Source organism: Trichosurus vulpecula, chromosome 2 (assembly GCF_011100635.1).
Source record: "Trichosurus vulpecula isolate mTriVul1 chromosome 2, mTriVul1.pri, whole genome shotgun sequence".
NCBI lineage: Eukaryota > Metazoa > Chordata > Mammalia > Diprotodontia > Phalangeridae > Trichosurus > Trichosurus vulpecula.
In genome coordinates, this window is record NC_050574.1 from 104,621,272 (window position 1) to 104,634,261 (window position 12,990).

General features: G+C 38.5%; 1 protein-coding gene across 1 annotated transcript in view; it reads left to right on the forward strand.

Annotated features, from left to right (window-relative positions):
• The window catches only part of GRM5 (glutamate metabotropic receptor 5), a 226,464-nt gene that overhangs the window by 25,823 nt on the left and 187,651 nt on the right, over positions 1-12,990 (forward strand). The window contains exon 2 of the mRNA XM_036743916.1: positions 10,614-10,849. Within this exon, the coding sequence (XP_036599811.1) occupies positions 10,614-10,849 (236 nt within the window). The remainder of the gene's footprint in view (positions 1-10,613; positions 10,850-12,990) is intronic.

Here is a 12,990-nt window from a genome sequence, read left to right on the forward strand (position 1 = left end):
ATTTGACTCAGTTTATTCTGCTGTAAAATGAAGATACTAATAGTACCTACATTGCAGGGTTGTTGTAAACATCAAATGAGATAATAATTTCAAAGCACTTAGCACAGTGCCTGGCATATTGTAAGCACTATATAAATGTTTTCCCCATTCTAAGTTGAGGAAACTGAGGCAGACAATAGTTAAGTGACTTTCCCAGGGTCAAACAGCTAGTAAGTTTCCAAACCTGAATTTAAACTCAGGTCTTCCTTATTCCAAGCTGTTTCCACAATCCAGCTAGCAGCTTCTGTGGGGGTATAAGATACATCCACAGCTAGCACCCAGAAAGCTGCCAGCATGCTGGGAAAGCACAGGTTCTTTTGATCTGCTTTAATAAGGAAAGCAAGGTTAAAGGGGTTGACAAGCTCACTTTAATTCGGCATACAAATATCCATCACTTAGTTCAGGGGGAAAATCCAGCATCCTGAACTTCAGAACAAAATACAAACAAATTACAAACATCAACAGACAGACCCAATACAATTCATAATTACAAACATCTAGGTTCAACCCAGCCTGGGAGCTCAGAACAAGGGCTGGCCCAGAGTCACACATGCCACCACTGCTGTAAGGAGGAGCTCCAAAGAACAGACAGCCAACCCCTGGTTTTTATATCTTTTTCAGTGTCAGGGGTGAGTCATACATGCGACTCACCCATGTGACCTAGAATCCTCACAAAGAGGCGGACTTAAAACCCAGGTGGTCTAAAAGCCTCTGCTCTCCCAGACATGTAAACTAGGCCCTCCCTGGAGTTAGCCCCACCTTGGGCCCCACCTTAATTGCCAATCCACACCCACTAAGGTTTTACCCCTAATAGGGGTTTGGGCCTGGGGCTTAGCACCTAGTAAGGCTCAATGAATTACTCAAAGGGAACAAAAGCCAAACTATTCAAGGGCACTTGTTGAACTAAGTGCTAAGGAGCCCATTTTTGGTTACCAACACACAAGCCCAGTGCTTTGTGCACTATGGTGCCTCCAAGTTGCCTCCACCAACAAAATGAATCCAAGAAAATCTGGATAAAATATATCAAAACCACAATTTTAATCAGTTACCTATTCTATTCCACCCCAAACACACATTAGAATTAAGCAATTTATTGGTGTTTACTAGTGATTACGCAGACAAAGTTAACTTCTGTTAGAAACCTCAATATCTTTAGATGCTTTTAAAATTTTATATTTAGAGTTTCTAAGACCTATTCCATTTAAAAAGTATATTATATAAAGATATGGAAGCAGTCAGTAAGCTCCCACTCTTACCCCCCCCAAAATCCCAAAATATCTGTTAAAATTCCATCAGTTAGAGATTTGGCAGAATGGTAATTACATGTGGGAAGAACAGCAGTTTCCATGATAATTATGTGGGCTGTGAACAGATTTTTCAAAAAAAAAAAAAAAAAAAACACTGGGCTACAGCCTAATGAATGCACTCATTAACCTTAATGGCATCAGGTAGAAAATGGGGAGAGATTCATTCTGGAAGATGACAGTCAATTCACCCTTCCAAAATAATTAAAACTACTTCATACAATAGTAGTGTTTTCCCTCTTTATAATGAATGGAAAAGATGAGGTAAAAAGAAAGAGGTGTTTGTTCACATGCCATCATCAGCAAAGAGAAATGTTTTTGATCTAGTTGGTTGACACTGCAGTCTAGATCTTAATGTTCTAATCTTCTGAGTCTGAGAACATTGTTGGCTGTAAGATGTAATGCTGTTACCATGCTATATATAGCTCAGGGCATAGAATTATCAATGAGCTACTATGACTTATTACAAACTGAAATTTATTTATATAATGCAGCTGTCTTTGTCCTGCTTCATCCCCCCGTTCTGCCATATGTTGTTTGTGATTCAAGGTCCCCAGAAGGAAAAGGCTCTCTGGAGACTGTGTGGTACTGTGGGGACACAGGGCAATAAGCTTCCCTGGGAAAAGATGGTAATATAATGGTTTGATCTTTGTTCCTTTATGATTTAGCCTCCTTGCTCTTTTTCTAGAGTATTATCTTTTACTCCATTCAACAATTACCTCACAATCGGCAAGCATCACAATTTACTAGTGAGATTTTAGAAAGGTTGGGGGTTGGCCCTGGCATGGTTTATGATTAGCCTTGTAAGTTATCACATGCAGCACAAACAAGTCTTGGGTCTCCGTGATCTAGCCATTGTTCTCAGCTTCTTATTCACATATATGATGGTTCCCTCATACTGTGTGTGCAGGAGACTTTTTACAAATTTTAAGAATATTACAGTGTTACCATATATATGTATATGGAGGCCAGGGAACTGGGTAACTATATAATACATACAGAAGGTTATAGATTCAGACTTATACAGATACAAAGGACCTCAAACATCATCTAGCTCAGTCCGCTCCTTTTATAGAGAAGCAAATGGCCCTACAGAGACTAAGCGACTTGTACCAGTAGGCAATGTTAGAGCTAAGACGTGAAGCCATGTTTTTGGATTCCAATATCAGCTGTTTCTACTGAATAAGGTTTTCATCATCACATAAGGTCTCTTCTAAGAGGGGCACTGAACTTGCAGTTACATCTTATACTTGTGATAAGATCTCATGGGTGACTTACAGTCCCTCATTTTGCCTGCCCTCAATACAGAGGGCTCTGCCTCACCTTGCACCTTAAAGAGAACATTCTCCTGGAATTCAGCACCAACCAGGGTCATGGGATTGTAAAGTGATATGGATTTTGTCATTTTCCACAGCAAACATTAAAAAATAAAGATAAATATGCTTCGTTCATATCACCAACCAACCAGGATCCAAGTGGAGAAGAATTTTAAAATTGTTTAGAATCCACTTTTATATTGAACAGTTATCATGCTGTTTCATTGTGATGTTCTAAGCACTTCTATTTTCTTTTCAGTAAATACCTGAAAAGTTATCTATACTATTGCAAAACCTGATTTAGATAGCGAACTTTATTATATACAGAATCCTCTGTGCTCACTCGATAACTATTATGACCATTTATCTGCCTCATGTGCCAGTGGGTTAATACAATAGATGATAAAAATCTATAAAAAGCTATACATTTCCATAATCACAGGTGGTATTTACATAATAAGGGCACAATTGCCTAGAATGCCAAGCCTATAGTGGTCTGTTGTTGCTGCTTGTCATTTCATGAGTGCCAACAAATATTCTTCATTTTATAAAAACATAAACTGGGTAAAATAAGAAGAGTGATGAGATACAGGGGTCACAGAAATAGGACTAACCAGTCAGTTTCTATAAAAACACTAGTTGTGCTTGACAGAATTTAGGTAAGAAGTAAGGCTAAAAAAATTACCTGGAAAAGATAAGGAATGGACGAATTTTTAAGTATCAGATGAGTTTTGGTAAAAACTAGGAATTAGAGATTAGTGGAGGAAAAAAAGAAAAAAATGTTTCAGGGCAGATTAAATGAGTTAGGGTTATCTGTGTCATAGAAATAGAGAGGTTGAAATGATTTGTGGTAGAATGGGCAAGTTATACTAAATGTTTTCTGTACTCAAGTATACATGGGACAACAAACTAAATAAAGGATGGAGTAAAAAGGGTTTTGGGCAACAAAATCATTCATTCCTGTATCTGCTCCTCAGAAACATTCCACCATAGTTACTACATATCTTTTAAAATTTGTGTTAATGATTTTGGGTCAGAGGTCTTCCTCCTTTAGTTCTGAGAGTATTTCTTAAACCTGAAATAGTAAAAGAGGACCTACTAAAATCATTCTTCACTCTATCCTCCATTGTGTTAGTCTTTGAGGAAGAGCTGGCCCTTCTTGCTTCTGCTGAATACTCTTGAGATCTTGATCCAGTCACATCCTATCTCCTTTAGTTTTCCCCTTCATTAATGCCTTCCCTTTTCCTTACACATTAGCTCCTTTTCTACTGCTTAAAAAAGCCCAATTCTCTTCCATCCATAAAAAACCTTTACTAATACCTACCACCCCTTTAAGCAATCACCCTTCCACTCACTTCCACATCCAAATTTCTAGAAAAAAATTTCTCTTATTATCTCTACTTCCTCTCCAGTCATTCACCTCTCACCCCCTCGAATCTGGCTTTAGAACTCACAACTGAAGTGTTCTCTCCAAAGTTACCAACAATCTCTTGATTTGTTAATTTGATTACCTCTCTACAATCTTTGTTCTTTTTGACTGCTTGGTAGTATTTGACACTCTTGTATACTTTTACAGGATTTGGGGCATTACTCTCCTTCATATGCTCTAATGTGACATTCTCCCTTGGTTCTCTGCCTTCCCACAATCCATTCACCCATTCGTAAGAAGTATACCCTCTGCCTCATAGAAATAATTCCCTTCAAAGGTCGGTCAAGAGGCACGATCTACAGGGAAGGGATCCATCACAATATCCTCCCCACTCATTACTCATTCCTCCTACCAATGACAGAGAGAGAGAGAGAGAGAGAGAGAGAGAGAGAGAGAGAGAGAGAGAGAGAGAGATGTACAGATATGGTTATATTCAATATTATTATTGTGATTGTTATTTATTGTAAAATAATATAGTCTTTTAGGGTAAGATTACTTCATTTTATCTTCTTCTTTTAATCTCCAGCGCCTATCTCAGTACCTGGTCATAGCAGATAATAAATGTTTATAGAATGAATGATGATGAAGTGACACAGGGATGCAGTAAACACACTGTATTCTTCTGTTAGTAAGCAGCAAAAGGTAGGTAGCAAGGATAAAGGCATCCTTAGAGATGTTACCTTTGTGAACCCCAGATCTATGGAGAGCTATAACCTGATAGGATCAGACGAGATTATTTCTAATGTCCCTTCCAACTCAAAATTCTACAATCCCGAGAAACTACAGAAGTCGAAGGGCATTGAGAGGAGAACTTTTGACTCAGGGGCCCAAATTTCTGGATAAAAGTTTCACCTCTACTAATTTTAGCTATATGACCTAAGTCATATAGCTAGTCATATAACATATCACATAGTCACATAGCACGTCATATAGCATGTCCTAAGTCAAGCTCATTAACTTCACTAAGCTTTACCTTCCCTTATCTATAGAATGGGGAGAATAATTGTATAAACTAACTATTATGGTTGCTGCTGCTGCTGGCGCTACTACTACTCCTATTGCTACTACTTACTATTTCTACTACCGCTAATACTACTAATAATGGCATTTATATAGTAGTGATGTTGTGCTAGGTGGGATCATTTCAGTCACATCCAATTCTTCACGAACCCATCTGGGGTTTTCTTGGCAAAGATGCTAAAGTTGTTTGCCATTTCCTTCCCCAGCTCATTTTACAGATGAAAAAACTGAGGCACGCAGGGTTAATTGACTTGCCCAGGGTCACACAGCTAGTCAGTGTCTGAGGACAGGTTTGAATTCGAGTCTTCCTGACTCCAAGCCCAGCACTCTATCCACTGAGTCACCTAGCTTCTAAGTCACCTACCTAGCTGTGCTAAGTGCTTTACAGATATTGCCTCACTTGGTCCTACAATAATCACAGGAGGTAGGCACTATTATTATCCCCATTTTACAGATGAGAAAAGCAATGATATTAAGTGATTTGTCCAAAGTCACACAACTACTAAATGTCTGAACCTGGATTTGAACACAGATCTTCCTGCCTCCACACCCAATGCTCTATACACTGCTCCACCCAGCTGCCATAGGATTATTTTTGTAGCAAATGAGACAATGTATATTAAAGTACTTTTTACCTTAAAGCACTAATTTGAAGGCAGGCTCTTTTAACAATATTATTTCATTGTTCCTTTATTGCTATCTTAGAGTCATCCTCTCTAGGCAAGTTCATATGAATACAAGCTAATCAGGAATGTATTTAACTTAAACTTTAGGATATAGCAACTTATCCAGATGTGCTTTTTAATCTCTTTTTGGCCAATAGCCCTCAAAAATATTTAAAAATTGAAATGACTGTATGATAAAGGCCTTACCTGAACAAGGCCCCTAAACGACAGCACTGTATTCTATTTCAGTGCTGAACAAACTTGATCCTAGGCCGTCTGTTTTTACGCAACCCACACTTAAGGACTGTTATTATTTATTTCACATTTTTTAAATACAATAAAGTTTCATTTAAAATATTAAAAAAAACATTCTTATGCTGACTGTACAAAAGCAGGCAGGGTAAATTTGCCTTTCCAAATTTGAGCTATAGGCAGTAGTTTTCCTACTCCTGGTCTATAACAATAGGACCTCTCTATAACTCACATGTGCTTAAATTCATGGGAAGAAATTAAAAGGATTTTAAGGTCTCTATCCTGATTCAAATATAGTATTTTTGATATCTTTTTCCTGCCATTGGTGGTGATGGTGGTGGTGGTAGTAGTGTTATCATTCTGGACTGTTTCTATGTTTCCATCACTGTTAGGAATTTATAGCAGAGAAGTTCCCTTCATCAATGCATATCAATAAATCCTCTAATACCATCTAAGAACACAGAGAATGGCATGACTTCCCCATGGTTACATAGTCACTATTTTTCAGAAGCAGAACCTGAGCCCAAGTTTTACTGAATTCATGGCCAGCTTTGTATCTATTAGATCAAACTATGTCTCTTACAGATTTCATAGTGTGTTAAAAAAATTATAATGTGTGAATGTAGGGAAGAGACTCATAATAAAAAAGGAGAATATGATGAGAGATGAGTAAATTAGTACCCTAAGGTCCTGACACTTTCTTTTGAGGGAATATTAGCTACAAGAGGAGGTACATGCAAAACCCCCATTAAAGTCAACGATTGAATTGTGAAGGGCAAATTGGGCCCATTACAGACCTACATTTCTTATATAATATCCCTAATGATAGTCTTACATAAGAATGAACTAGAATTAATAAACAGAGCAGTTTCACATCCAACTTTCATGGAGAAGGGAGTCTGTTCATGAGAAATATCATGCTTGCCCCATTTGCATGGTGCCTATGTGATGTCCAGAATGCTAATAAGAGTCACATTCCCATAGAAGTAGGGTAACAAGTACACCTAAAGAGAAGGGAAGGCATGAATAGAATAACCCTACTTCATTTTAACCTGCAGGTTTAAAATAAAACTTCCTGAGTATTAAAAGGAACATCATGGGGATAGTAGAGAATAAACTAATGTAATAAAAGCAATGATGTAACAAAGCAAACTGCTTTGAAATCTTCTCTATTATTCCTGGGAACAAGGCGCAAACATAGACAGCTATGTGTCACAAGAAACTTTTCCAAGCAATGGTATTTTATAATAATATCATTAGTATCTAACAGATATCATAAGGGAAATGTAAAATCAGAAAAGAGAGTGGTTCAGTTATGTAGCAAAAGGAAGGTTAGACCAATGGGCAGTTTTCACCCTTTATTGGAATTGATGAAATGGCAGGAAATAATTCATTAGCTATTAGCTAGAATTTATATAATGGTTTAAGATTTGCAAAGCACTTTACAAATACTTCATTTTGTCCCCTCGAGAAACTAAGGAGAAAGATGATATTGTTATCTTCATTTTATATATAAGTAAATAGGTTCAATGGTTAACCAGGGTCACACACAGCTGGTAAGAGAATGGATTTGAGCTCAAGTTTTCCTGATTCCAAGTCCAGTACTATCCATAGTACCACCTAGAGGAAAGCCCCAAAACACAGATAACCACGAAGGTTTTTGAGGAAGAAAAAAATAAGATTTGCATAGGATTGAAGGCCATGAGTCTGTTAGATCTACCCCTTTGGAAAGAGTCCTGACATTGAGAAGAACATAGATAAATCAACCTGCTGAAGTCATTAATATGTATGACCAAGTCATGCCCTAAGATCTGTGTGGCCTGGTATAATTAATGCCCAACCTATCTCCAATGAGCTCAGCCCGGGGGTCAAAATGGTAAGGATGCAAAAACAAAAGAAAAGCAGTTTCCAGCCCTCGAGGTGCTTACATTCTAATAGTGGGAGACAATATATATGGAGAAATGCCAGGGAAGAGACAGTCACAGCAAAAAGTACTCTTTAATTTGATTGTCATTGTCAGATGGAGCAGGGAGGAGATTAGGGAGAGGAGAGGGGTGTTTTCAGGACTTAGGAATATTATATTGTTGGTTGGTTTAGCCTAGTAGCTAGAGCAAGCACTTACTAATTAACTTGGGCCCAGGATGTAAACAGGAGCTTACACCCTGAGGCCAAGCTAATTTTTAGAGCTGGCCTAATTACTGGAGCCAATCAAGAGGGGACCTACAGAATGACAAAAAATAGAATTAAGTGAACCTACTAGGGTCACAGAGTTGGTATATATCAAAAATGGTATTTGACCCCTGGTCTTCCTGGCTCTGTGGATAGCTCCTTATCCATTATGAGGCTTCCTCTTACTATACCATCCTGCCTTTTCACATGGAGTTTTAAAATAATGTAGGGAGATACATTTCATCTTTGTTTTTATTTCCCCTCTACCTGGCATATAGCAGGTGCTTAATAAATGCTTGTTGACTAATTAATTATTTTCTATAAACTATTAACTTATAAACAGCCCTCTTCCTGATACTACTATAAAAGGCAGGCACAGGAGGAAAGGTGGAAATAACATTTAAAACTTTCAAAACTTTTAACCCAACTGCAATCAGTTGAGTGTGTGAGGGATTTCAGGGGGTTTATATCCTCAAACTCTAAGGTACATCTCCATCTCAAAGATTGTCTTCTCCCAGGCCATGAAGTGCTCAGTGATTTTCCACTGCCCTGTTCCTCTAGTGAGATGGATTATATTTTCCTTGCCAATGGACAACATAATATTAAAATTTATTTTTGAGATACACTGTACAAACTTATTTGATCATCATCAACTCTCTCTGGAATTGAAATTAGATTTTGGTGGATTTCTGAGGTGGAAAGAGTTTCTCTCCCCATCTTCCCCCTGAGATGTCACCGTACTGTTTGCCATTTGTCCTTGGTCCAAGCTTCCCAGCCCCACACACTCCACTCCACCTTCATGGCAACAGTTGCAAGGCCTTTTGATGAGCTGGTGTGTAACATCTGCACACCTCCACCTGGTAACATATCTAAGCAGCTCTCCCCAGCCCTACTGGCAGTTTCAAGTCTCCATAAAAATGACTTGTATTTTTGGCTTCCTGGAAGTTGTTTTATAGGTTGAACTGTCAGTCCCTTACAGGGTTGTTTCATCTGATGTCTTGTTTTCATAGAACCAGTTAAGTATTGTGGATGGTAGGGAATGCCCAGTATTTTGCCTCTTCAATTTTTGAAGATTTATTGTAAGCTATGTTCTACAACAACTTGTGGCTTTGATGAAGAGGCCTTCTAGGAAGAGTTTTCTCTCTTTCTCTTTCCAGACTTATCTATGGCATTGTCTTTGACTTTAAAAGATCTATGAGTTCATATATACAAACTAGTGACTTTATTCACAACTTGCAAAAATTTCATCGCTGTATTCTGGTGATTGCTCCCTAATCTTACCTTGGAGAACAGACAAAAAGTCTTTCCACAGGCTTATGCTGGAAGTCTCTGAAGCTTGGTAGAGCCTGCAGAATATTTATTTTTATTGTCATAACTACAAGTTCTGTGAGAGGAAGACCCATGTCTTACCTTTGTAAGGAATGGGATTTCATATCCTAACTCAGCTAATATAATGTAATCAGTTTAAGGAAATGATGCAGTTTTAAATATGTAAACAAAACGGTTTATACCCTGTGAGCTTGTTAAAGGATATGACTCTTCTTGGGTCAAGATGATCATTCCTCTGGGTGATTTAAATAGTAGGGAAATGTCAGTAGTCACAATCCAACAAGGAAGGAGTCAATCAATAAAAAGGCCCAGGAGTGCCTGGAAGAGGCAGGCTTTTGTGCCTGTACTAGAAGACAAGGGGAGGGCAGGTTAGCCCAAAGGAAGTCATTCCCCTTTTATTAACCATGTTATCAAAGAAACTGGACCAGTAAGAGACAAACATACAACCAGGAGTAGTGAGAGACATACCAAGGGAACACTGAGAATAAACAGGAATAAACACGCCCATACAACAACAAAGGTAAATACTGAAAGATAGGTACTTGAAATATAAAACAGCTCCTGGGGAGTATGATCCTGGTGAGAAAAAGAGTGCTGGTTATGGAGGCTAGGGAGCACCAAACCTCACAGAGTCCAGCAAAAGCTCCAGCTCAGAGCAACTTCATGAGAATTCTGTGAAAGGAGAAAAGGATTTCCTACAAGCAGGAGTCATGAGCTACTCTATTGTAACACCTCCACTGTCTGCTAACCATGGCTCACTACTTTCATATTTGCGGTTTGAGCTCATTCTCCTCAGTGATCTTGTGTGTGCAGAGGAACGGTGTACCTATTTTGGAGGAAATGTAAAACATTTTACAAACATAAAGTGCTATATAACTTTCAGTTTTTACTAGTATTACTTCTTCCAAGGTCTTGTGTCAAAAATCATCTTGGAAGTCTTTGCGAGTTGGAAGAAAATCTTGGTCACATTGTACTCTACTGTAATCTTGCATTGCCCAGTAATTTTAAGACACATGCAAATGAATGTACTTGAGTAGATTACATGTTCACCTAAGTTCACCTATCGCCTCTCTTTGTGTGTCTTCCACAGTGATGGCTGGGCTGACAGGTATGATGTGACAGAGGGATACCAACGTGAAGCTGTTGGTGGAATCACAATCAAGCTCCAATCTCCCGATGTAAAGTGGTTTGATGATTATTACCTGAAACTCCGACCAGAAACCAACCTGCGAAACCCTTGGTTCCAAGAATTTTGGCAGCATCGCTTCCAGTGTCGGCTGAAAGGGTTTTCACAGGAGAATAGCAAATACAATACCACTTGCAATAGTAAGTAGAGGCATCGATTTTCTTTTAAAGGGAAGGAAAATGAAAGTTTTGGTAGAAATGACCATGTCTTTGGGAAACGTACCAGCAATTTACTCCAGATCTTGAATACTGTATAAAAGGCCAATTCTGTCACTCCCAGTACTGTACAGATATTGACTTCAGAAGATATGTAGATTCTATTGAGATTGCAAATGGTCACAGAGACAGATGCCCTTAGAGTACATGAGGAGTAGGGAGAAAAAACCTCACAAGTTTACATTATCTAGAGGGCATTATGCTAAGGCAGCTGTAACCAATGTGATTGAGGCTGTTGGTTATGGAAAGTAGGACAGACTAACACCTATCATGGAGGGCTTCCCATATTAATGATTTAATATATGTTTATCAAAATCTATGCATAAGAAGCCAGTTTTGCTGCATTGGAAAAACCATTGTGTATTCAGTTATTGGACTAATTGGAGTGATGACCTGATGATCCAGTAATCTATGGTAGTAGGGGAGGTAGTGGAAATGAATGAATGAATGAAATGAAATGCAGCTATTAATCACCTACTATGCACCAACTAGGTACTAGAAATGGAGCTACATGTGCATCTACTACATCTGCTATTCTGTTTTTACAACCAAATCAGAAGTGAGTTGCAAGAGCCACAACAATAATAAATGCACATTTTCTATTGCATTTGGTAGACATTGATAATAATGGAAATAATTTGCATTTATATAACACTCAATTTTATGGGTTGATAATCTATATGTGACATAAGAGATATTACAAAGGAAATACAGGATAAGATAAGGAGCTAGACTGTTCATCTATCAAGAGGAAGGTCTAACACAATGACGGCCCAATTGCTGCACTGGCAACTACAAAATATAAAAAAACTAGAGGGAGGCTACTAACCCAATGGGTAGATCTTTCTAGAGGATGGATGGATGAATATAGCCAAGAACTTCACAGGAAGAGAACACATGGATGGGTTGCTGTCTTAATTCAATTCAAATCAAGCCCACAGATATTAGGATCTCAATATATGGAAGATACTGTGCTAGAAGCCATGGATACAAAAATGAAAAACATCCCCTGCCCGCAAGGAGTTTATAGTCTATAAGTAGGAGTGTCTATCTCAGTGAGGGATCATACTATAGAACCTCCTCTGGGCTAACTTGCCCAACTTCTACTTTTATTAATAAGTGGGGAACACCCTTGCCCAATTTGCACTTTCATTAATAGGTGAAGCAGCAGATAGAGTACTAGCCCTGGAGTCAAGAAGACTCATCCTCCTGAGTTCAAATATAGCCTCAGATGCTTACTGACTGTGTGACCCTGGGCTGTCACTTAATCTTTTTCCTTCAGATACTCATTTGTAAAATGAACTGGAGAAGGAAATGGCAACTACTCCAGTATCATTGCCAAGAAAACCCCAAATGTGGCCACAGAGTTGGACATGACTGAAACAGCAAAACAACAACAAAATCCCAAGGAACTTATGACTCACAGATCTAGTTTCTGTTCTAGTACTGTGTATATAAAAGGTTGGAGTGGATTAACTTCCACATTTTCCTGGAGATTTTCCAGTTAGGAAAACCACTATGAGCTGTTGGGTAAAGAAGAGTCATCAAACTATATTTTCCCACATGTCCTCCATGGGTTTGTGCCAGAATGGAACCTGTTCCTTTCACATATTTTGTGGTTATTTTTTTCTGTTCCTAGCAGAATGATACTGGAGTGCCATTTCCTTCTCCAGTTCATTTTACAGATGAGGAAGCTGAGGCAAATAGGTTTTACTGACATTCCCAGGTCACACAGCTAGTAAGTGTGAAAGGCTGGATTTGAACTCAGCTTCTCCTGATTCTAGGCTAGGCACTCTATCTACTGACAAATCTGTCTGCACCCTCTTGGGTCTACAAAGACAATGATATGACTTTTCATGGCTGAATACTGGCTCCTCAAGGTTCCACATGCTGGCTTATAACCAGACAAGGAATATCGAATCATGATGCAAGGATGAGCCCTCCATTGTGTAGTCCTCCCATTATAATAGAATCATAGTTCTTGAACTAGAACATATCTCAGTTATTGTCTATCTATATAGAAGTCTCTGGAATTGCTTTTTTATTGTTTGAGAGATTTACTGTCA